This window comes from Martes martes (genome assembly GCF_963455335.1).
Source record: "Martes martes genome assembly, chromosome: 3".
In the NCBI taxonomy this organism is placed as follows: Eukaryota; Metazoa; Chordata; class Mammalia; order Carnivora; family Mustelidae; genus Martes; species Martes martes.
Window position 1 is genome coordinate 177113972 of NC_137890.1, and position 27002 is coordinate 177140973.

Genomic DNA, 27002 nt, shown 5'->3' on the forward strand with positions numbered 1-27002 from the left:
CTGCAGTAGGATTTGGCAAGTTGGGGAATCTAATCCGCTGAACTACTCTAGGCTTAGGATTCGTTTATGGTCCTGTGTTCTGCCAGAACAGAGAATTCTGGTACCTGAGTGACTAGAAGCTTCTCTGATCCTTCTGCCACAATGCTGTCACGTCTGCCTTGAATGAAGCTTCCACACAAAGTGTTTTGTCCAAACATAGTCTGTAAGACTGCTTTTGTACCTTTGCTAATAGGTGTCTGAGACTTGGTGTCAATGTAACTGTATCACCTGGGAATAAGGTAGTTGGGGAAGGGACCCCAAACTGTCACCTACCTGTAATATTTGAAGTCTAAAACAAACATGAAAGTTGTGAGGGGCCATTTGGCCGGTACCTTTATGTATCCCTGGGTAGGTCTGTCTCCTGGTCAATCCAATAACCATTCACATCTTCACTATCTTCATGGTGCCTCATCCCCATCCTTCTCAGCATATGACCTTGCGACCACTTCAAGGACAACATTGAAACTATAAGATATGGATATGAATTCCTACAAATGCATCTATATTTGTACCTGGCCTTACCGCTTCCCCTCCTATCATAGGAAGATCAGCCCTTTCTTTTGTTTAGAGATCATCCTTCCTCATGTACTATAGATACCTTTCTCCATCTGGGAACCCCTCTTCATTCTTCGAGAGGTGATAAAAGCATGTCCTCGTTGGCAACACCTTTTCTGGTATTCCCCACCCTACCCTATTTGCTGCACTGCTGGCTCTCTCCCTCGTTCCACCACCATGCCGTGCTTGTGTGTGTGTGTCTATAATTAGACTTAATGGTTAGTAGTAGGAGCTTGGAGTTAAACAGGCATTTGTCCTCGTCCTACCTCCACTTCTTATTTGGGGCTTGATTTGCTGGAACAAATCACTTGAACTTTCCTGAGCCTGTTTACTAATTTGTAAAATGAACCCAGACTGCCTGAGTTCAGGTCTTGTCTTGGTCATTTATTAGCTGTCTAACCAGGGCAAGTTATGTAGTGTCTCTGCGTTTGAGTATCCTCATCTGTAAAATGAGGGCAGTAACACTTCATAGGACCTCTGGCGGTTACATGGGTTCATGCATGTGAAGTGTTTAGAATAGTGCCTAAGACATAGTTATGCTGCTTCTGTCTCTGAGCTCCCTAGGCACAGGGAACATGTCTTAGCACAGTTTCTGGTGCATAGTAGGTAACAAGAATATATACCGAATCAGTGAAGGAATGAGGCCTGTCTTATGGCCCCTCCAATTTGGTAGCCCCAAATCGGCTTCATCACCCTCATCCCATGTGCCTCTGGAATGTCCGTGGCCCCACCAGTCCCCACTGCCAGCGCCGGGAAACAGCCTGGGCTCTTCCCTCTGCCACCCCCACCCCATCTAATCAGTTAGCAAAACCCAACCACTGGATTTGCACGCCGTGGCACCTGCCGTCCCACCTCACAAACTCAAACCTTGGGCGTCACTCCCATGAAGGAGTTTGGTAGCCTCCTAACGGTGCTTCCTGCCTGCGAGTCTTGCCCGGGCAATGGTTCAGAAAACCCTAATCTCACTGTGGGTAAATTTTGTGCCTTCTCTCAGTCTCAGTTTCTTCACCCTTAGAATGGAGGTGGTGATGATAGTAATAGCAACTGCTGCATCAGATGGCTGTTGCCCTGAAAGGATGATTCACAAAAAGCCCCTAGCACCATGACTGGCACACGGGTGCTTGGTTAATGCCAGCTTTTATTATGAATGTATAGAAGATAAACACAAATCTCTTGACCTGACACTAGGATCTTTTGTGATCTCTGGTCCCTGCTCTTCTAGTCCCTTCATGCCCCCTGCCATGAGCATCCTCAGTAAGGTCACAGTCCCTCCTGTTCCTCAGTCCTGCCGTGCTGTCTCACACCTCCCATCTTCCTCTTGCCCTCACTCAGCAAGGCAGACCCTAAGCGAGCCTGTCTTAAACCTCACTTCCTCTGCCAGTTCTTTCCTTCCCCTCTCCCAGACAGTTATCAGTCTCTCCTCTGCATCTTGTACATGACACTCTGAATATAGGCTATAAATATATTTGCCATGTGTGTATTAGATAAAAGTGTATTTAGAGTTGAGTTTGGTTTAGTTTAGATTAACCTGCTTAGAGCAGGGCTTTGACAGCTGAGAGAGGTGTACAGAGAGCAAGTGAGGGGGGCAGTCCCGGCCCCGCGCTCACCCAGAGCTTAGGCTGGTGGTACCTGCCAGCAGAATATGCAGCACTCCGGGGAGTTACAACAGAAGAGGTGGCACCAGAGAAGGAAAGTCTGAGAATCGGGCGTGGCTTACAAAGATGGACTTGGAGGAGATCCAGATCTGTTTGCAGTGAGCCACTGAAACCACCAATTTAACCATCACTGATGCTTGCCGTCTTTTTCTCTAGAGCAGACATTTTGCCATGCTGGTCATTCAAATGACAAGGTTTGATGTTGAGAGGGTAAGTTACTCATTGAAGGTGCTGGGTACCCTCGCTTCATCCACGTTGTACATGAGGAGAATCTCCTTTGTCAGACCTTCCTTCCCAGATTGTCAGTGGACCAGGGAAGATTTTAAAGCAAGAACAGAGCTGGTCGATTTTATCGGATCATCTCGTGCTGGCATTAAGTAACTATATTTCATTTAGTCCAGGGTCTGTCTTTGTTCAGACACCAGCATTTAACTTAATGTTTCTAATTGCGAGGATCAATTCAGACCTATCAGTTTCCAAGACCAGACATCATTCTGCTAGATCTGCCTCCTATCCTTGATGAGTACGTGACTGGCTTGAATATCCATTTAAGAGGGTGAAAAAATGATTTTGCAGAACAGATTGAAATCTGTCATCTGAAGCGTTTCCTTGTCTGCCCTCTGGAGTAATAATACTCCTAATTATTTTTAAAACAGGATTTCATCTGTTTTCCAGTATGCATCCCGCAAATTAAATTGAGCTCCATGATTACACAGCACCTAAACCTTGCCCTTGAGTTCTATAGCCATTTTCTAATGAAACTCTCTTTGAAGACAACTTTCCCCCTACTCTCCATCCTCCCATTCAGAAGTATCAACATGACAAAGAGATGGTGAGGACCTCAGACTTGGCCTCAGATCTTCCTAAATAGTTCCCTTCTGTTGTGCTTTTAAAAAATATTTTTATGTCCTAGCCTGAATATTCACATTCCATTTAGCTAGGGGTTTTCCATGTTACATAAACTATTTCCTATCTCTACATCTTGAGAGGCATTCAGGGCAAGCTGTACTGCCCTTGCAGAGCTGGAGAGCAGCTCACTGTTGGGAAAAACCACTTGTTTGGAGATTTTGTGAACAAACTGCAATTAACCTTAAGATCTCCTGATTCCTCCTCCGTTAGCCCCCACTGCCTATTTTAAGAGGACCAAGAAGTATTATGCTTGGGATTGATTTTAGTAAGACTTTTGCCACGATTTTCCACAATGAATACGGGGGTACAATACAGGGAAGGAAACATTATACCAAAGCAGTAAGTGGTTATTTTACTGTGGTAAGACTGTGATACATTTTTTTTTTCTTTCCTGATGTTTGTTCTCCAAATTTTTGGTAATGTGATTGTTACTTCTATTATTTTTAAAATGTTAACTGTCACTTAGCTCCATATATTCTGTTTCAGAAAATATGTATAGGAATTTGCCTTTTTTAATGCCCCAGAATTATAAATATGATCGTTCTGTCCTGTGATTACTTCGGTGTGGTTTAATGTGGTATAGAAGGCTACTTTTTCCAAAGGAAACTGCCTTGCAGTGCTATACTTTTATTCTTTCTTTATTTTCAAATATATTATACTTCCACAAACTTCAAGATTCAGAAAGTACAAAGGGCATGCATACATACATAATCTTCCTCGCACCTATCTTGTTCTTCTTCCCACAGGCAACTAGATTACTCTTTTCTTACCTGGCTTTCCAGAGGTAATTTACGTACATGTGCTTATTCGCACAACAGTGGGGATAGGTGGTCTCTACATGCTGCTCTTGGAGCACTCTCCCCTCCGTTTTGATCATATCCCTCTTCCAGGGCTTGCCTGCTTTATCTTTTCTACAGCCACTCCATATTCTATCATGAATCTTACACGTTTTTACACACACACGACAATCTAACCAGTCCTTTCTTGGATGGATTTTTTTTTTCAGTCTTTTGCTATTACAAGTAATGATTCAGTGAATAACTTGATACATCATTTTGAATGTACGTTCTTTCATTCACGAGTGAGACTGAGGACACCTTCCTGGATGTAGGTTTGTACATTTTTGAGTTTGCCGCATGTTCCAAATTGTCCTCAGTCAGTTTTGTGTGCTGCGCTTTTACCTGTAGCTCGTTGCAGGCCCCTTTCTTCCTTGGTACCAGGATTCCTGCTGTCACTTCTGGTGTGACTGTGCTGTCCTTCCCCTTGTCTACTTCCTCAACTCTAAAGATGTGGTGAGCTTAGAAACAAATAGCCGAGCCGTTAGAAGTCTGTGTAAAGTAAGAGTGTGTGGTTCAGAGTCACAGCCAGAGCATCGTAAAGCCCTCGTTCATTTCTGTAGCAAGTGTTTGTCGAACACCCAGCATGCTCACTCTTCTAGGCAGTGGGGACATAGTGAATGCTCATATTCCAATGGAGGGAGAAAGATTATAAACAAATACACAAGTAAGTGCCTTCTGGATAAATGATGGTCTACTGGACTTTAATTTTTGTTTCATAGTTAAAATCAAATGGCCAGCATACTGCCAAATTACATCATCAGTTAGTCTCCCTTTGTATTTGGGGAAAGGGAAGGACAGAACATGGACAGGGATCACCTCTTTTGAGAAGTAACGCATGGGTAGTTTATGGTAGAGTTATTAAAGAATACAAAAAACTGTGAATATAAATAATACTAAAAAGCACAGAATAGAGTATCCAGAGATCTGAGCAGTTAAGTCACTTAAGCTCTTTGGATTCAATGTTTGTTTGTTAATAGGTGTTGCTCAAAAAGAGGGTTCTATAGGAGGGTCACAGCCAGGCCAGCTCTGTAATCGGAACAGGACGCCTCAAGAGAATGCAGCCCTGGGAGCTCACAGCATGGCAAGAGGATGGAAGGAGTTAGAGGCCCCTACCTCCAGTTGGTAAACAGGGCCCAGACTGAGTTTCATCCCCCACCGCCCCCTGCACAAGGCCCGCACAGCACTAAACATCTGCCTTCTCTGCAGATAGGTTTGGGAAATTGCTGGGCTAAACAGGCGAAGCAGACACCATATCCGCAGGCTTTCGTAGGCTGACATGCTGCACTGAATCACTAAGCGAAGAATGTGGCATGTGGCATTTTCAGAGCACCGTTTTTGTGGGACCAGTATTCCTTAGAACACAGGCTGAGAAAAATGGAACTAGATTATTTGCACCAATTCTTGTTATTCTAAAATTATGTTCTCACCTGTTTTATTCTAATACATTTTCCTTCCTTAACGACAACTGAAGTCCTCACTCTTCCCACCCCCACCACATCATCTCCAAACTGCTGCCTCTTGTTAAACATTCCCTTTGCTCCACTGCTTTCTCACCCGGGGCTGTTTTTGTGGGGGAACATACCAGGACACCATTCCAGAACCTCTTTCTCAGAATTACGTAAACCTGAACATTTGAGAATTCTGTTTTTAAGAGGTAGCTGTCACCAGCTTAACAAAAGACGTATTATATTTAAATCTATACCAATGATGGTTACTTCTCAAATAACAAATACGTTTATTTATAAATACATATGTTTATAGAGCACATTTGGTCCTCATAATTTGAAGCTGATTATAACCCATTTGCTGTTTCCTCCGACGACTCCCGTGTGTGAGGTGCGGAGGAGCAGCTTTCTGCCTTAACTCCCTCCTCCTCAGCTCTCGAATCCCACAGACTGCAGCGCTATGAAGGGGGCACCAGTTCACAAACTATGGCAAAATCAAGTCACAGACTTGAGTTCTTATAGCTTAGTCTGTTTTTAAGCTAAAAAAGCTATAGAAAGAAATTATATTAATTACTAATAAACATTAAGTATTAGTAAAATATCAAGAGGTTAGTAGGTTTGGAAAAAGGAACTATTGCCCCTACAAAAGTTATTTCTGATGTGGAATGGGGTCATGGAAAAGAATGCCAACTAACACCATTTTTTAAGATGTATTGGGCCCATCTATCTGCACCTGTGAGCTGAGTTTTTATATACGTCAGAAATAGCACTTGGGCTTCTCAGGGTTTTCATAATTTGGCTAGCAGAAAATAGGACAGTAGCTCTTAGGTGGAATATATTTGGTGTTCACATATAATTTATGTAATATTTCTGTTAACAGGAAAGAAAGTTTCTCATATAAACTTTATCACCTAAGAATATCATTGGCTTCCTTCCCTAAGTATCTATATATGTTTTAACATTATCTTTCTTAAAAAGCTTTCTATTTACAGTGAATTTGAAAGTGGAATCTTTATACCAGTATGCAGGGTTATTTAGAACTTAGGAAATCAGTGAGAATACAGCACTCTCTTTTGCAAAAATAGCATTTTATGCCAAATTCTTAGTTCTTTCAAAAATTCTCTTACCATTGTAAGTGGTGGATTCTCAAAAGTGAGCATGTGCTCAGCCATGCTGCCAAAAACAGGGCTCAGTGTTGCGAGGATTTGTTCACCCGCTCCGGCAGCAGCGGCGGTCACAGTATGCTCTGTATTCTCAACACTGGTAATAACTTCATGAAGCCGAGCCGTAGACATCATTGAAACAAGCTCTGTTTTTGTTTTTAGTAATTTCACCTTATAAACACTGATGTCGTTAGCTGCTGTCCCATTTGTCTCACTGCTTTTACTGTCTCTGAAAAAGACTTTTTTTGTCCCTTTTGCGCTTAAGTACCACCTGAAGAGCGAAGCCTTTTCAGGCCTGGGAGACTGGCCAGTGCCCTTTGTCCTTCTGTTCACCTACTAAAAGGTAGTATTGTTAACCTAATTCAGCAGGGCCCTGACTCAGTATAAACACTGCTCAATAGAGCTAGAAAGACTAATTGAATTGTACAATACATCATTTTTCAGCAACAGTTTCAAGTGGACTGTACTTCATTTCCCAGAACACCATCAGGTTCCCCCCCCCACTTAAGATATTTAAATATAGCAAATATTTAGCCATGATAAAATACTTGAACCGATTCTGTTTTTCTCCACCGAACCTTGAGCTACATGAGGACAGGGCCATGCCTGCTTTATTCTCCACTGATGCCTGCTGTGGTATCTGTGTGGCATGTACCTGTGTCTCCGTGCCTCAGAGTGAGGCATTATGTATCCCTGCCAACTGTTATTTCCCGTCCAGTTAAGTAGTGAAAGGTTTTGGCTAATTCTGGGTGCCTATCTGTGAGCTGATTTGCAGAGACTGTAAACTTCACCACCTACGTAACTGCAGGACTCCCAAAGGATCACACAACAGGTACCTCAAAAATAATGGCTAATAAGGAGAGGTGCCTGGGTGGCTCAGTCGTTAGGCGTCTGCCTTCCGCTCAGGTCATGATCCCAGGGTCCTGAGATCAGCCTGCTTTGGACTCCCTGCTCAGTGGGAAGCCTGCTTCTCCCTCCCCCACTCCCCCTGCTTGTGTTCCCTTTCTCACTGTGTATCTGTCAAATCTTTTAAAAAAAAAATGCTAATAAGGAAAAAACGTGACTTTTATTAAGAAAAGAAAATGCTTTTTTGTATCTCTAACTTTTGTATGAGTTCTATTTTATATTACAAAATACTAAATTACACAAATGTGTTTTAATCAACATGATAGCTGTACATTTAGTTATCACCTATTCAAATGGACGATGGGTTTTCATGGTTGGATCTGCTAGTGGTAATCCCCTCTGTCCCATCCTTGCCCATCAAATGAATTTCTGTTTATCCTTCTAGTCCCTGAGGCAGTATAGCTTGCTTTGCCAGGGGCTCCCTTCCACCCAAGACAGCTGATTTCTCCTTCCTTTAAGCTACCAGAGGGCCTCATCCGTATTTCTTCTGTAATAGAGGACAGGCTATGTGCTACATGTAGTTTTTGTTTTAAATATTTATCTCTGTTGGGGCGCCTGGGTGGCTCAGTGGGTTAAAGCTGCTGCCTTCGGCTCAGGTCATGATCCCAGTGTACTGGGATCGAGTCCCACATCGGGCTCTCTGCTCAGCAGGGAGCCTGCTTCCTCCCTTCTCTCTCTGCCTGCCTCTCTGCCTACTTGTAATCTGCCTGTCAAGTAAATAAATAAAGTCTTTAAAAAAAAAAATAAATAAATAAATATTTATCTCTGTTACTAAATAGTGAGTCCTGTAAGGGTAAGGACTGTATCCTATTTATCTTCATTAATGCACTTCTATCCTGGAATGTAAAGCATAGTGGATTTTCAATTTTCTTTTTAATAAGCAAAGTTTTTTTAATGTTGAATTCTACCATTACTCCCAGTACTAGAGCAGTTTTGGTAGAAACTTTTTAGAGAGACTTTACCTTCCCTAAATAGAAACTAAGCCAAATCTACATATCATTAGCCAGTCCACATCTGGTATCAGTGAATTGATATGTAAAGATTCCCCCCAATTCCCCACTTGTTACACATTATTTAAGCTACTCCTTCTGTATCTCAGATGCATTGTGTTTCTACTCTAATGACAATGACATTTTCACTTTTTCATAGTCTTTTTTTTTAAGATTTTATTTATTTGTTTGACAGACAGAGACGACAAGTAGGCAGAGAGAGAGGAAGGGAAGCAGGCTCCCTGCTGAGCAGAGAGCCCCGACATGGGGCTCAATCCCAGAACCCTGAGATCATGACCTGAGCTAAAGGCAGAGGCTTTAACCCACTGAGCCACCCAGGTGCCCCCACTTTTTCATAGTCTTGATGTTTACTACAAGAAGTGGATATAGAATTGGATGGATAGATTAGTCAGTCAGCCCAAGCTCAATGTCATTCTAAGAGCACTCCTTTCTGCTCACCAAAGTGTTTTTTGAGCCTGTTTTCTGCAGATTATCGTTTTAAGCTATCCTCTTATCCCTTTTGAATTCTGTAATATGTACATGATTTACCTATTTTTTTAAAAAAGGCTACTTATAAAAGTGGTACAGAATATACATGTGTGTAGTTTTTAAAGTGAAAAATTAAGACTTAACAGCAGTGTTAGGTTTAGAAATGATTTTCGATTCACAGGAAGTTACACAGATAAGGAGGGATCCTGTGTACCTTTCACCCAATTTCTCCCATTGGTTACATCTTAGATCACTTACGGTACAATATCCAAAAAAAAAAAAAAAAAAGTGGCCATGGGTATCGTGGGTCTGTATAGTGCTGTGTCATTTTATCACGTTGGTTCATGTAATCACCACCATAATCAAGATTCAGAATTAATGAATTCCTCTCCATGCCAAGGTTACTTTTACAAGTTCCCGGAAGAGAGAAAGAAAAGACACAATTCATATTTAGTTAAATTATGGGCTTTTTCTCTTGGCTTGTTCAGAAAATAATGTGCCTTTGATATTTAAACTCTAGTTCCTACTTGGAGGAGGTGTGGCAAGCTGGATGATTTGCCAGACTGACTGAGGAAGTTTGTTTCGTAGGTATCGAAGCAGGCCAAAGAGTTTTTGGAGTACGTGTACGAAGAGCCCCTGATCGACATCCAGCAGGAGAACCCCATGCTGTACCGGCACGCCGAGCCACTGGCCACCGTGGTGCGGCTGCGGCAGCGGCTGAAATCTCTGCGAGCCTACCTGTTCAGCTGCCGGGCCGCCGTGGCCGAGGACCTGCGCCGCAGGTAGGTCACGGGGCCAGGCAGTTCCACTGGGTTTGCCTCTCACTCGGGGAGGGCGCTCAGATCATCTCCCTGGCCTTCCCAGTGTGCACCCTCTCGAGTTCTGCGCCTCTCCCTCTGGGCTCATCTTTGGCTTTTTTCCTCCAAAGTCCTCTCTGGTTGAGCCCAGAAAAATGAAGGTAATTATCTCAGCATAACTGAAGGCTTGTCATGCAGGGAACTAGTTCCCCACAGCGGTGACGACTGCTCTTCCCCTTAGGTTCACTCTTGAGAGGATAATTACAGGTGTATCCTCATTGATCACTTCCGGAGTGTTTACACTTTTCCTAGTTCCATTTGTAAGATGAGCGTGTTTGAATGGTTCCGTAACTTAAAGACATCTTTCAGTGGAAATAAGTGGGTGGTGGTTTAGTTCTTACCTTCCATACAGAAACTGGCAATGAATGGTAAGTGGCGTGGGCGGTGGAGGCTGGGGTGAAGGTGCACAGGCCCAGGGTTCTGCCTTTTCATGTCCCCATCTGTGCAGGCTGCTCTTCCGTAGCTTCGCAATCATCGCAGAGTTCGTAGAACACGCAAGTCCCTACCAGGTTCAGATCCTCAGCATAAAACTGAAGTTAAAATGTGCCTGCTCTCATCAAATTCCTTCTTTTACAGTTAGATTTTACGGGCATTTCAAGTCTCACCCTTGGCATATACGAACGAGCTTACACTTGAAATAATTGTTGTTGGTGTTCATAGGTCCCTAAAAATACCTTTTAATGTTTTAATAGAAATAACCGAAGGCATACCTTAGTCATGGTTTCTGGAGGTGAGCCTACATGCAAAAGAACCTTTGGAAAATATTAAAGTGATATAGTTTGTTATTTGAGATCTGGTTAGATCCAAAGAAACTGACATAACTCCAGCCATCTGAAGAAGACATTTTAAAAAGAACTTAATGTAGATAGTGAGGAATACATAATATCTAGACAAGCTCTCATAAAATAGTAATGAAAAGGCAGCTGCCATAAAGCAAAATACCTCTCAGTGGTAGTCATTCTATTACCTAGTTGTTTTTCAGAAAGCACTAGAAATCGGTCAGGATTTATTCTTATAAAGTCTAGGCAAATCTTAATTTTAAAAGATCAGGGCTTTCCCTGAAAGGCAATAGGATTATATGTCTCTAATTTACCAACTAAATGAGATACAAGATTTTTAATGTTCAAAGTATGTTTGTTCTATTCACTTTTGGCTTTGCTCAGAGCTAGTTTTTCTTGTGCCTGTACTTCTAGACAGTGTTAAAATCTACACATGGGAATCATATTAAATTCCTTTTTTTTTTAAAGATTTTATTTATTCATTTGAGAGAAAGACCAAGAAAGAGTGTTTACAGACCGGGTGGAGAAGCATAGGAATAGGGAGAAGCAGATCATCGCTGAGCAGGGAGCCTACCCCAGGGCTCAATCCCAAGACCCTGAGATCTTGACCTGGGACACCCAGGTGCCCCTAGATATCTTTCTGACACAATGTTTTGCTTTGAATAAATATGCCACTTTAGCGGAATACATTTAGAAAGTAAGTAGATCCTCTCTTCATCTGAATGACTAAGAATACCTATGCTGTTCCCAAAGTCCGGTGGTTTACCACTGTGTTCTGTCTTATGGCCAGACCACCAGAAAAGGAATGGAAGTTCTAGAAAGAAGATACTCCTAGGACTATGAAAATGAAGACAGCAGTCTTTTTTCCTTTCCCTTCATTTTTCTTTCCTCACTTGTTCATGACCAAAACTCAGTAAGTTTTGAATGGAAGGATGGAAAGAAGGAGGGAGGGATGGACAGATGTATACTGTGGTGTCACTTGAGACCACTGAATGTTGGCTAGTAGCCCAGTTTTGAGGAGGGAGTCAGTCTTTGGATTTTATTTCTTCCTTGGATGTCTTTTAACACAATGTCTGACCCATCTGCAACCCTCAAAAATATTTCTTGAATGAATAGATGAACTAAAAAACAAACCAGTCAAAAAAATTTAGTTGGTTGTGTTTTGGGCGTAAGTCTCAAATCTTTCCTCTCCTTTTCACTTTCAATGTACACCCTGGCTTGGAGTCTCAGGACTATTGCAGTATCCTTCCAACTAGCCTCACGTCAGTTTCTTCCCTCCCTCATTGAACCTTCGTGTCAGGTAAATTATTAAGTACAAGTACGGAACTCAAGATCTGTGCAAATCTACTCCAGTATGTTGGTCTACTATCAAATATGTTGTACTTCAAACACGATTTAACTTACTTTAATGCATTCTGTTATGGGAATTAAATTTTTTTTTTTTTTTACAACTGAAGTGCATACAATAGTGCTTATACGTAGTAAGCATTCAATAAATACTATTATCAATACTGCTTTACTATCCTAGAATGTTCTTATCTCTGGCCTTAAAAGTCTGTGTTAGAAGCTTCCACTCAAAAGCCTCCAGTGATGCCCTGTCAACTAGAATCAGTCCCTTTCCTGTTCCTCTGTCAGGAGAGCAGTGAGCCAGAGGAAGTGGGTTAGAGAGTTCACTCTGACCACAGGGCTTGACTTTCCTGGGTATGTGATGCATACTTATTCATTCAGTTGTTGCATAAAAATGGGTGGGGCAGGAGGTTCCTTAAGACCAAAGAATGAGATTCCTACAGAACCCTAGATGAGGCACATTGATTTTTTAAGAAATTTGTTATCTTAGTTTCTCTATACGTACATGCTGTTAACGTTTGGGTTTACCATGTCTTCCCATCCTGGCACAGAGAAAAGGATACCAGTAACAAGCAGTACTTACACGGGGCTGGTCTTGACTTATTTTAAATCTTTTTATTTTGAAATAGGACTATTTCTGGGATGCCTATACTTCTTACAGCTGGGCCATACTTAGTATCATTTCTGCTGCCTTAAAGCATGCACTAAATAACCATAGGTCAAAGGGGAACCATTACCCACCAGATATGCTAAAATTCCTGTCACCAGAGGCCATTTCTTACCTTTTACCTTTATAAGGAATCTGGCATTTTAAAAACAAAATTAGCCAACTGCACCCTTGATAGGAGAGATGATGAACTTAGATATAATATTTGAGGTTCCCTTTGTTTCACTTGGGAACTCAACATTTAAAGTAAAACTTAAACACAAGAACCTACTGGATAGAACATCTTACGTAACCTTGATAGAAATTAAAAGAGGAGTTGATGTGCAGCAGGGGGAACAAAAGAGAGCAAGGGAAGCCAGTTCTTATCTAGTTGTGAAAGGCGTTTTCTCCTTGCCTGGTTTTTACCTCCGTATAGGAGTAGTCATTAATCTCCAGCAAGTAGGCCCAACGTGCTGAAGACCTATCAGCACCATATAAACAGAATAAAGCAAACTGTTAATATTGCTGTCGTGAGAAAACTGAAAACAGACTGATTAATCGTATTGGTGCTTCCCCACCAGAGAGCTAACTTCGGTCGTCGCCTTATTAGGGAAGTCACAGTTTGCTTTTAGGCCTTTCATTATGATGACCGCCCAGTCTTCATCCTCAGTATTCTTGTGATTGTTGTTAAATGAATGCCTTGTTCTTGAACCCGTACTGCAAATCTTGACTGGCAGGGATGATTAGTTTAGAAAAAGTCAGTGTCTTCCATGAAGTCTAAAATGTTTACAGTACTGACAATTCACAGTTCCTGAGGACTCCCAGATGGTGACCCTGTTGGATTGGTTCAAGGCCCGGTTAACTTTTCACTAGAAGAGTTATTTACAGTGTCCACACATGAAGGTACAAGAGGAACTTTCTGGAAAATCTTAGCACTGTGAGGAGCTGCCATAGGGTAGTCTTTGGGAAGGACACTGAGAAGAACTGGTAGGGGGTCTCAGCCCTATGTATCCCTCTGAAACACAGGAACAGTAGGATGTGTGTGTATATCACATGTCACCAACAGGCACCTCGGGGCCAAATTTGGCCCTCAGACATGGTTCGTTTGGCCTTTCAGGAATGGTCTCCTGGCTTTTAAAGTTGTGAAATAGTTGCTAACAGCTAAATAACTAGGAGCTTTCATGTGTACCCAGTGAAGCTCTGTGGTGTCGCTGAGGAAATCAGAAGCTCTGACGACACAGGGCTTCCCTCCCTACAGGCTGGCAGCAGTCAGCACTAGGTCCTGGGCTCTCCGCTTCGCAGAGTCTGTCCTGCTCCTGTTCTCCCCAAACCCAGGGTCATTCAGTGGAGATTATGTTGTGGCCCTGTTTTGCTTCTCACCAGCCCCTTTCATTTATTTATGGTGGTACCTGGGCCCATGTAAGATAATTATGGTTTTATATTTTAAAAAATATATTATTTGTTCTTTATAGCAGTCCTTCTCGATGGAAAACAGATGGTATTTAGAAAGAAGAGAAAGAGCTGTGACTCTGAGCTGCTACGTGACTTGCCTGAGGTGACAAAGCTGGTTAGCAGCAGAGTCCTGGCTCAGAACCAGATCACTGCAGCTTTCCCCAGCACGTTTGCTGTTGGTAGTGGTGATGGCCAGAGGTCTCTAGACTCTTACAAGGAACTACTTCTAATTCTCCTAAAGCTTTGATCGAGGTCATGTAGAAGAGTGCGAAGGAAGGCAGGGAGGTTGCAGACGATGATGTCCCATGAGGGAGAAGGTGGGGATGCTGACACAGGCACTCCTGAGCTCATGGTTGTTCAGTCAGCCTGAGAGAGCGAGGCATGACAACTGGCTTAACGTTTACAAGTACATTTTCTCTAGGTCAGCATTTACTAGACCTTCCCATTTTACAGACCTGTAAATTTAAAACAATATGGAGATAGCTAGGGTACCTGGGTCGTTCACTTGGTTAAGCATCTGCCTTCTGCTAAGGTCATGATCTCAGGGTGCTGGGATCAAGCCCCACATCAGGCTCCCTGCTTGTGCTCGCTTTCTGTCTCTCTGACAAATAAATAAAACCTTTTAAAAAATAATTAAAAAATAAAATAAATTTTAAAATTCATTCTATTCGCTTTCCTTATTTTACCTTAGACTGCTCAAAACATCAAACTGACACCAGCTGTTTGGACTAGATTTTCAGAAACTTAAGTCCTATATTTTCTTCTGAGTGAATTTAAAGTATATGATTTGGTCCAGAGAAAGACATTCTAGAAAATTAATGTGGATATCTGAGTGTTTCCCATTCTCTATCATTAAAATGTGATTTGGGGACTTGAATACCTGGTCCACCCAAAGTTCCTATTGTGATACCAATTTAAAACTACTTTCTGGGGTGCCTGGGTGGCTCAGTGGGTTGAGCCTCTGCCTTCCGCTCGGGTCATGATCTCAGGGTCTTGGGATCGAGTCCCGCATTGGGCTCTCTGCTCAGCGGGGAACCTGCCTCCCCCCTCTCTCTGCCTGTCTCTTTGACTACTTGTGATCTCTCTCTCTCTGTCAAATAAATAAATTTAAAAAAAAAATTTTTTTAATAAATAAATAAATAAATAAATAAAAACTACTTTCTCTCCAACACTAGTTGATGTCAATAGGGAATAGTGTGCCTGTTCTTACAGTTGCTTAGGGCAGAATTATGGAACATTTGGTCCTTCTTGTTTAAACAGCTCAACTTGAGAGTATTAAGAGAATACCAAATGTGATTCTGCTACCTTTTAAGCCACTTTTTCTGGTCTTTGGTCATTTCCTCGAAATTATAATTATATTCAGCATTAGTTCTTACTGAAATTTCAGCTTTGCCAAACAGTGAGAAATTTCTATCATAAAGAATCTCATTTTTGTTAACATTACTTTAAAAAAATGAGTGTATGGGTGTGTATCCTATCAGACTGGCACTGCCAAATTTAGCAGTTTGCTCAGCTCTTCGACCAGTTCCTATCAGTGTCACCTGATTTACCACGACTCTCTTCCCACTCCTTCCTTTGTTAACCCCAGGGAAAGCCGTCTTTCTAGAGAGTTGAGGGGAGGCTAAATACAAAGGATGAAAGGTCCTTTGGCCATTTGCCAGCATCGTAAACTTCATAGGCCCAAAGCAGCACTAATCTTCCTGCCCTCACTGCTGTTGCAAGCTGTCCCTGCTGCAGACTTTCGCTGACGCCCCCCCCCCCCCCAGCCATCCTGTTGCTTTGCCTTCAAAATACATCTACTCGCCACCACCTCCGCTGCTACCACCCAGGTCCCAGCCACTGTCCTCTTTCCCCTGCATTAGTGCAGTAACTGATCACCCCCTTCAGTCTGTTCTCAAACTACAACTAGAGCTAACGTGTAGATTAGATGACGTCACCCCTCATCCAAAGGAATAACTTCACCTCTCACTGCCGGTAAAAGCCAAGGCCATGCACAGTCTCCTTCCCAGTTACCACTTTGCCCTCATCTCCCACTACCTGTCCCTTCATTCCTCTGTTCGGGTCACACCGGCCTTTTCTGGTCTTTGAGCAGGCTCCTGTGAGAGTTTCTGTCCTTGTTTTTCCTTTCCCCGGATAACTGCGGGGTTGCTTCCTTACCTCTTCTAGGTCGTTACACAACTGTCACCTTAATGAAGCATCCTTGACTTCCCCTCCCCCCACACACTTCCTGTCTTCTTGCTTATTACCAGATGACATGGTATTTTGTCTCTCTCCATCTCGGGTCATCACGCGTGGATATGGAGGTTCGGCTTTGCTCCATTTCTGCAGCTGTATGCGGTGGCCTGCTTTCCCCACCAGATCTGAGCTACAAAACATCACGGCTTTTTATCTGTTTTGTTCACTGCTCTATCCCCAGGGCTTAGACCTGACATATAGTGAGGGCTAATCAATATTTATTGAATAAATTAGCTTACTGAATAAAATAGTGTTAGCAAGATTCCACCCACTTAATTTGGTCGAACTTATTTTTTATTAGCTTTTATTACAAAAAAGTACCAGTCATTATAAAAAAACAAAAATAAGAAAGCCAGCCATTATCTTACCACTTTGGTACATATCTTTTCAGACCTTTTCCTCCATAGATTATTTTTTCCCCATTAAAATGGTTTCATACTGTACATACTACTTTTTTTTAAAATTATTTATTCACTTGATAGACAGAGATCATGAGTAGGCAGAGAGAAAGAGGAGGAAGCAGGCTCCCCGCAGAGCAGAGAGCCCGATGTGGGGCTCGATCCCAGGACCCCGAGATCACGACCTGAGCTGAAGGCAGAGGCTTAACCCACTGAGCCACCCAGGTGCCCCTGTACATACTACTTTTAACCCAATCATTGCACTTGTTATACTGTGAACATCTTCTTATGCATGTCTTTTTTTTTTTTAATTTTATTTATTTACTTGACAGACAGAGATCACAAGTAGGCAGAGAGGCAGGCAGAGAGAGAGGAGGAAGCAGGCTCCCTGTTGAGCAGAGAGCCCGATGTGGGACTCGATCCCAGGACCCTGGGATCATGACCTGAGCTGAAAGCAGAGGCTTTAACCCACTGAGCCACCCAGGCTCCCTCTTATGCATGTCTTAAGCATGATTCACTAAACGAAAATGGTGCTGTGATGTGTGAGCATACCTATGTACCATTGATCTTGGAAAAAGTAAATAAGGATATTATGCATTGCATAATATAAGCATACATAAACTAATAAACCGAGAGAGATCATTTCATAGCAATGCATCCTCTTCCCCTACCCGCCCCCCCAAAAAATCAGACATATTAGGTGTAGGGGTTATCTGTTACAAAGAGAAAAGATTGCGTGCTGTTGGGAATTGAATACACTTAATTTAGGAGGCTGGCTTATTAAGACATATCTCTTAGGGGAGGCTAGTTCTTAAAACACAGTCTACACAGCATGACTTGACATGTCTCTTGCATGTGAGGACTGTTTTATCACCAAAATTTGAGACCTAATTGTACAATTGTTAGCCAACAAAGACTAGTTAATTTTGAATTTTAGAAGAATAAGCATTATCAGGACTGTAAGTATATACATAGCACTTAGGTTCAGTAAATGAATATGGCTCTTTGTTCTCTGTAAGATTTAATATTAGACAGATTTGGGGGCTTTGTTTTTCAAGTTAACTGATTAAAAGTGTCATTAGCTGCATTTGGGGCTTTAGTTTCAACAAATTATGAATCTACCAGGACTTCAGAACTCCTAAAACACATGAAAGTAGCTGTTCTCATTCTACTTTAAGAATTCCCCTTCCCTTGGATGACTTCTGGAACATCTAAGGTTTTCAGGTCATCTAATCTCTTGCTCTAATAGCTCCTCCCCTTTCCTTCATTTTCTTCAGAGATCTTATTTAGCAAATTATATTCCAATATCAGCACTCTAAAAGGGAGCTACAGACTATCTGCAAAAGACAGTGTCATTCAAAACTAAACAGATTAATAACTGTGAAAAGAATTCTGGCAAGCTGTGTATTTTATTATAATGTACATATAGCTTTTTATTTACTGAAATCCTTCAGAAAATTAAAAAGTGATTTTATTCTGAGAGGAAATGAAATACACAGCAATTATCTAAAATCATTTTCTAAGGGACAACAAAAAAATAAAATCCATGCAGTTAGATAAATTCTATGTTCTTGGAACTGTTAAAAAATACTGTAAGGCTTTCAGCTAGGATCTGTAACTGTGATATAGTCTGTCAGTTTTACAATCAGACCTCAGAATAATCACAACCAAAATTACTTGACAAGTATTCCTACTCCAGGTTTTAGATTGTTACTAAGAAACTTAAGCACAATTTTTGAATGAGCAGGTAAAAGAGGCCCTTATTTCCCATAACTATCTGCCAAGATATAATGTCTGATGCAATCTCCCTACTTTTCCAGCCAATGAGATTAGCGAAATGAGGTATCTAGAGAAATGACCGAAGCTTGTTTCTTCCACATGGGTTGCTATCAAAATACCTGCCTTTGATTTAAAATTGTTTTTCCATTAGCTGGGAGCATGGCTAGACATATGATTCCTGTCCACATTCAGCCTAATGTAATGATTTCAGGAAGAGTTTGCAGCTCATATCAAGAACACCAAATTGCATCTCCCCAGGGATGCTTCACAGGGCTTTGTACTGAATTCAGTGTGGGTGCTACTGCAAGCCTGTCAGCTCACCACAAATTACCCAACCCAGACCACATATTGTGGAAAACACAGTAATGCTGCATGAATAAATGGTTTTCTTTTTAAAGTTATTCTTTATGCACTTCTATCCATAGTCTTCATTTAGACAGTTATTAGTTAGAATTAAAATTGGAGGATTTCCTTCAGTGATCAAGGTGTGTGTGTGTAGGTGGGTCTTTAAAACCTATCTCTTCCATGTGCTAACATATTTCCATTATAAACTTTTCTTCACATTTTTATCACTGGGTTTTTAAATGCCAGTTGTGCACCTCCAAGAACTGAGCTTCAGGGAAATGGTGATATTATTAAATCTTTCAAAATCCTGAAAAGTGTCTGCTTACTTCAGAGTCTGACCTAGTCCCTCGTCTCTCATGAGCCTCAGAGCTTGGTGGGAGCTGAGTTGAAGTCCTCAGAAATTAGTTGGGTTAAATGGGTCTTGATTTATTTGACTCAGTGTCCTAAGTACAAAATGGAATGAGGACCCCTACCTTTTTTGTAAAGACTATTGCTTTTGATTTCATAGGCAATTATCTCTGCATTTTTAACCCGAAGTACCAGCTGCATAATATAAGGACTCTGAATCATATAGGAACTTTTTCCTTTTATAATTTTCATTGTTTCTCACCTCTCATTTGAGCAATCTATAAATGAAGCCTAAGTTACCTTCTTGGTAAAGTAGAAAACTTTGGCATTATAGAAATGATTGTGCTACTTGATTTCCATGATTCTTTAGCAGGTTTCTTCGTTGTTCTTTGGTATCTGAGAATTTGATAGTGCTACCTGTCAGTGATGTCGTTCCCTTTGATGGATGAGTGAAGTGTGGAGTGGGCTCTCTTAACACATTCGTCCTTTGGCTCTGATGTCAGAACTGACCAGATGAACTTGCACTGGCATGAGCATCCCTCTTCTGATGGTTGGCTTGCCGGGGAAATGATGTCAGATCTAATGGTCAGTAGCCCTGCAGTGCAGTAAAGTCACTTAATCACAGAAAACCCTAAACACAGCATCCTTGTCGGAAAGCTGAAGGCAGCACCCTTCTGTAGCAAAGATCCTGTCTACCAGAGGACTGCTAAATTAGATTACTTCCAGGTAGTTTGTAGCATTTGGTTCCCAGTATGTTGACTTTTAGAGGGAACATTGGAGAAATTAGTAACTACTTTTATATAACATTTTAGTAGAAACCTGAAGCTATTGAATTAAGAAAATACAGGAGATGGGGTGCCTGGGTGGCTCAGTGGGTTAAAGCCTCTGCCTCCGGCTCAGGTCATGATCCCAGGGCCCTGGGATCGAGCCCCCGCATCAGGCTCTCTGCTCTGCAGGGAGCCTGCTTCCTCCTCTCTCTCTCTCTCTGCCTGCCTCTCTGCCTACTTGTGATCTCTGTCTGTCAAGTAAATAAATAAAATCTTTAAAAAAAGAAAGAAAGAAAGAAAATACAGGAGAAGTGTGTATGTGTGCATATGTATGCAGATATGTATATTGGAAAGAGCTTTCAGCTGGGCCCACATCCCATTTTCTCTAGGCCATTCCAGGGCCAGGCTCTGTCAGTCATCCCTACTTTTATATCTATAATTTCTCTTGTACTAGCTCTTTCATTTGAGCACGTAAATGTGCCCAAGTCTCTCTCAACTTTAAGAATCTTTTTGAGGCAGAAAACTTACTTGAAGAAGTAATAGCTGATACCTCTCTAACCTGGGGAAAGAAACAGACATTCAAGTCTAGGAAGCACAGAGAGCCCCAAACAAAATGAACCTAAAGAGAGCCACACCAAGACATATAATAATTAAAATTGTCAAATATTAAAGAGAGAATCTTAAAAGCAGCAAGAGAAAAACAACCAGTTACATACAAGGGAGTACCCATAAAACTATCTGATGATTTTTCAGCAGGAATTTTGCAGGCCAGAGGGCGTGACATTATATATTCAGGCAGGTAAACTGAAAAGAAGAAGCCTACAACCAAGAGTACTCTACCCAGCAAGTTTATCATTCAGAATTGAAGGAGAGATAATAAGTTTTCCAACAAACAAAAGTTTAAGGAGTTTATCACCACTAAAACAATCCTACAAGAAATGTTACAGAGACATCTTTAAGTGGAAAGAAAAAGGCCATAACTAGAAAAAAAAAATTATGAAGGAAAAAAAACCTCACGAGTGAAAGCAAATACATAGTAAAGGTAGTGGGTTGACCATTTAAAAAGCTGGTATAAAGCCTAAGAGACAAAATTGGTAATATCAACTGTATATAAAATAATTCTTAAGGGATATGCAAAATATATATATCAGGTATATAAAACATGGGGGTGTGTGGTAGGAATGTAGTGCTTTTATAACATGTTCAAACTTAAGTGATAATCAATTTAAAATACACTGCCATATACAAGAGTGTTATATTTGAAATTCATGGTAACTACAAACCAAAACCCTGTAATAGATCCACAAAAAACAAAGATAAAAGAATCCAAACATAACACTACAGAAAGTTATCAAATCATAAAGGGAGAGAGCAAGAGAAGGAAGAACAAAGAACAGCTACAAAACCAGCCAGAAAACAGTTAACAAAATGGTAATAAGTACATGACTGGGGCGCCTGGCTGGCACAATTGGTTGGGCAGTCAACTCTTCATTTTGCCTCAGGTCATGATCTCAGATTTGTGGGATCAAGCCCCGAATCGGGCTCCATGCTCAGCAGGGTGAGATTGAGATTCTCTCTCTCCCTCTGCCTTTGCCCCTCCCCCTAGGATGCACTCCCTCTCTCTAAAATAAATAAATCTTTATAGAACTATAAAGATCTTTAAAGATCTATAAAGAACTTCTCAAACTCAATGCACACAAAACAGATAATCATATAAAAAAATGGGCAGAAGACATGAACAGACACTTCTCCAAAGAAGACATACAAATAGCTAACAGACACATGAAAAAATGTTCATCATCATTAACCATCAGGGAAATTCAAATCAAAACCACATTGAGATACCACCTTACACCAGTCAGAATAGCCAAAATCAACAAGACAGTAAACAACAAGTGTTGGAGAGGAGGTGGAGAAAAGGGAACCCTCTTACACTGTTGGTGGGTATGCAAGTTGGTGCAGCCACTTTGGAAAACAGTGTGGTGATTCCTTAAGAAATCAAAAATAGAGCTTCCCCCGTGACCCTGCATTCGCACTACTAGGTATATGCCCCAAAGATACAGATGTAGTGAAAAGAAGGGCCATCTGTACCCCAATGTTCATAGCAGCAATGGCCATGGTCACCAAACTGTGGAAAGAGCCTAAGTGTCCTTTAATGGATGGATGCATAAGGAAAATGTGGTCCATATATACTATGGAGTGTTATGCCTCCAGCAGAGGATGAATACCCAACTTTTGTATCAACATGTTGATTATAATTTCTCTCATTTCTGATTTTACTTATTTGAGCCCTCTCTCCTTTACTCTTGATGAGTCTGGCTGAAGGTTTATCAATTTTGTTTATCTTTCCAAAGAGCCAACTCTTAGTTTGTCTTTTTGATTGTTTTCTTAGTCTCTATTTCATTTATTTCTGCTGTCATTTTTATTATTTCCTTCCTTCTATTAATATTGAGTTTTGCTTGTTCTTCTTTTTCTAGTGTCTTTAGGTGTAAGGTCAGACTATTTGAGATTTTTGTTTCTTGTGATAGGCCTGTATTGGTATGAACTTTCCTTTTACAACTGTTTTTGCTGGGTCTCATAGATTTTGGAACGTTCTTTCCATTTTCATTTGTCTCAAGGTATTCTTTAAATTTCCTCTTTGGGAGCACTTGGGTGGCTCAGTGGGTTAAGCCTCTGCCTTCAGTTCAGGTCATGATCTCAGGGTCCTGGGATCAAGCCCGCATCAGGCTCTTTGCTCAGTGGGGAGCCTGCTTCCCTCTCTCTCTCTGCCTGCTACTCTGCCTACTTGTGATCTCTCTCTCACTCTCTATCAAATAAATGGATAAAATCTTAAAAAAATTTTTTTTCCTCTTTGGATTCTCTATTGACCCATTGATTGTTTAGTGGCATGTTGTTTAGTCTTTAAGTGTTCATTTCTTTCCACTTTTTTTTCTTGTAATTGATATCTAGTTTCATATTATTGTGCCTGGAAAAGATGCCTGATAGGATTTCAATCTTCTTAAACTTATTGAGACTTGTTTTGTAGACTAACATGTGATGTATCCTGGAGAATGTTCCATGTGCACTTGAAAAGAATATGCATTCTACTGTTTTGGGATGGAATGTTCTATATATGTCTGTTAAATCCATCTGGTCCAAGATGTCATTTAAGGCCACTGTTTCTTTATTTTCTGTCTGGATGATGTATCCACTGACGTAGGTGGGATGTTAAAGTCCCCTATTACCACTGTATGTCTGTCAATTTCTCCTTATGTTTGTTAATATTTGCTTTATATACTTAGGTGTTCCTATGTTGTGTGCATAGATATTTACAAGTATTATATCATCTTGTTGGGTTGATCCCTTTACCAGTATGTAATGTCCTTCTTTGTTTAAAGTCTATTTTGACTTAAAAAAATTAAAAAATAGTCTATTTTGTCTGATACAGGTACTTGCCACTTCAGCTTTTTGTTTCCATTTACATGGAATGTCTTTTTCTATCCCTTCACACTTTCAGTTGGTATGTGCCTTTAGGTCAGAAGTGAGTCTCCTGTAGGCAGTTTACAGATGGGTGAAATAGGTGAAGAGGATTAAGAGGTACAGACTTCCACTTACAAAGAAGTCAGAGATGTAAAGTGCAGTACAGGGAGTAGTCAATACTGTATTACCGATGCATGGTGGCCAGACTTGCAGTGTTTATTTTGTGACATATGCAAGGTTGAATCACTTTGTCCTACACCTGGAACTGATACTATATGCTAACTACAATTAAAAAGTTTATTTGAAATAATACATTTTATTTTTTTTTAAAAAGGAGGGTCCCTTCTTAGTCCTACATCCTTTTTAGCCACGGCCCAATTCCTCTCCTTTGTTAAGGTTAACTTCTTTAAAGAGTGGTCCATGGTCTTCCACCCCTCTGCAGTCTGGCTTTCCTCTTCCTCCCCTGAAATCATCCTGTCCAGGGTCACTAATGATGCCCTTTTTCCAAATCCAGCAGAAACATCTCAGGCTTTGTGACAGCCATACTCATATAATTTGACCTCTCTGCTGCCTTGGATGCCATGGACCCTCTTTTTCCTTCTTGAAATTCTCTCCTTCCTTGGCTTCACTGATGCTGGCTCTTCTGCTTTTTCTCCCACCTATCAGCTGCTCCTTCCCTGTCTTCCTGCGTCTACTCCTAAATAATACTGTTCTGCCAGGGTCCCGTTTTTTTCTCTTCTTCTAATGTGTGTTGTCCGGGGCTAGGACTCATTCTCGTGGCTTCACCTAACACCTGTAGGCGAAGGGCGTGCAGATCTCCCACCTGGACTCACAGACGACTACCCGGACACTCTACAGACAGCTCCAGTCCTCTGCCCCAGGTGAACTCCCTGTTCCCCAAAAACAATTCCTCTTCCTTATTCTCTGTGCCAGTAAATAAAACTGCCCTTGTCCTGCTGACCTAGCTGGAAACTGAAAGATCCCGAGCTCCTTCCTGGCCTTCACTTCCTGTTACTCATCGTCACCCGTGGATTCTGCTACAGAAATCGATCTCCTGGTAGGCCCACTCTCTACAGCCCCAGAGGAGCCATTTACGTTCTCTTCAGCCCCCATCCTTTCTCATCTAATTGACCAAAAAAGTGATCCATCCCTCTGCCTCTTCCCCCATCTCCTTCTGCTTTCATTGTTCTTTTTAAGTCACAGATTGAACCATGTTTTTCTCCCACACTTCTGCAGCGCCCCGTCTCTTTTGTGATAGATGCTGAGCAAGGCATTCAAGACCTGTCATGTCTGGCTCTATGTTTGTACATATATTTGTACACGTGCGCAGCTCTCTTCATCTGCCCATACAGGCGGCCCCCTAGAAGCACGGTACTCTCCCTGGCCTCTGCCCTCTCACGCATGCTGTTCCCTCTGCCTAGAACACCCTTCCTTCCACTTCTTCAGATGACCTCTGGGCCGTTCTTGGTGGCCTTTCCTGACCATGTGCTCTGCCGAGTCCCCTCACCTCTGCCGGTGTGTGTCTGCGGATCTCAGCACTCCTCACTGTCTGCTTGCCTGCTCATCCCACTTGTCTGCTTGTTCTTTGATGTTAAAAAAACCATGTCTTCTCCAAAGCGCCAGTGTCCAGCACGATGCCTGTCACATGTTACGGACCCAGTGACTATTTATTGCAATGAAATATATGCAGGATTTAAGTTCTGATTTTAGGTTTTTACCACAGTGACGAGCCACAGAGGTTGGAAGGCTGGATTTCATTTGCATTAAATTTATTGCATTAAATCCATTAATTTGCATTAAATTCATACATTGATCACAAATTGTGTTCTCTGACAAAATGCAAATCATTATTTATTGAATACATTACTAATAAAAGGAATGCTGACATGACTATCTTAAGGGATGTTGGGCTTCGCCTCCCAGACAGATGGCACCCCCAGCAGTCCCTGGAGTAGCTGTGAATTCTCTGCATCCCCTGCAGAGTCCTGTCCTGCCTCGTCAGCTCGGCCTGAAGCAATTTAGTGCTCCCTGAGCACACATTGGGCCTGCAGATTCTCCACAACCCCTTTTAAGACTCACAGTGGAAGGGGAACCGCCCCTGGGAGTTCCTGCTGTTCCCCTCACTCCCTAAAGAGCTTGGTGGGAGGAGCCAACTTGTGCATCTCCACCACAGCAGGGAAAAGCCCTTGGTGTCACCTACATGAGTAGTTGCAGGTGCTTTCCTGGGCTTGGCTTTTATGTTATTTACCCTGTGCTCCCGCTATGGATGGTCTGCCTAAAGGAGATGGTAGGAGAGTGTCTTACAAACTCTCTGCCTTGAGGATGGCAGGCAGTGGGAAAGAGGAGCTCACCGAGGGCAGGAAGTAAGCCTGAAGTCACGTGTCCCTGCTTCCAAAACCCTCACCTTCTCTCAGCAGTGTGTCGCTCCCTCTAAAGAGCTGAGAAGGATATTTTCTTTTTTTATTTACAGTGAAAAGCATCCCTACAAGAGATACATTTTAATACCTCTCAGTCTTCCCTCTCAGGAAACTTACTGTTGTATTTGACTTCAGTGCTTTTGTGCTACACTTTCCATCCTCAGGGAAAAGAAAAGCTGATTGGCATTATCCAATCTTAAAAGCCTGTGTACTTGAGGGCCATCACCGTATCTCCTGGTTGCATCTTCTCCAGACATACTAAGCTCAGTTCCTTTATCTTTTCTACACATATTGCATTTTCTAGTTCTTTGTGTCTGTTACGACTAACCTCCTGTAAATTATAGAGGTAGACACGGACAAGTGGTAGAGAGGAGACCAGAGATAAGGTGCTTCCTGGGGGAGAGGAAACATGTGAAATATATTTATGAGCAGAAACATTAAATAAACACATAGATAACATTTGCAGACTGTGCTCAAAGTTGGTGAGTTATTGTGAGAAGAGGAGTTAATTAACGAACAGTGTTTGGAAGCAGGAAGGACCCAGCCTAGTAAGGAGAATCTGGAAATTGTCTTTGCTGCTCGTCAACCGCGTTCATTGACACATTCATCTCCGGCACTTCGCACGGCACCTGGCCTATTTCACGCCCTCAGTAAATGTTAACTGGATACCTGACTGACTGTAGTACTCTAATAAGAGCATACCAGTATGATTTGGTCTGTAAGTTTATAATTATTTTTTATCTCCTGTGTACTCTGTGATAGAGGTTTTAGGATTTTAGAGCAGAAAGAACTAGGGGGCAGAGGCCTGCGAGAACACTACCCCGCGTTTGTTCCTCCTGCAGCCCATTTCAGTCGCTTTCCTTCTCTCAGTGTCCAGCTGACCTCCGTCTGCACAAACCAGCAGAAGAGGCAGAAGCTAATCTTGAAATGGTTTTCCAGCCTACTTACTTGATTCACTCTGTCTCCATTTCTTTTTTTTTTTTTTTAAGATTTTACTTATTTATTTGACAGAGATCACAAGTAGGCAGAGAGGCAGGCAGAGAGAGAAGGGGAAGCAGGCTCCCCGCCGAGCAGAGAGCCCGATGTGGGGCTCAAACCCAGGACCCTGAGATCATGACCTGAGCCAAAGGCAGAGGCTTTAACCCACTGAGCCACCCAGGTGCCCATCTGTCTCCATTTCTTAG

At 41.8% G+C, this 27002-nt stretch overlaps 1 protein-coding gene across 1 annotated transcript in view; it reads left to right on the forward strand.

Moving 5' to 3' along the window:
- The window catches only part of PLEKHM3 (pleckstrin homology domain containing M3), a gene marked incomplete at its 5' end in the record, with an annotated part of 151861 nt that overhangs the window by 44572 nt on the left and 80287 nt on the right, over positions 1–27002 (forward strand). Inside the window, one exon of the mRNA XM_080797950.1 lies at positions 9578–9771. Coding sequence (XP_080654076.1) covers positions 9578–9771 — 194 coding nt within the window. The remainder of the gene's footprint in view (positions 1–9577; positions 9772–27002) is intronic.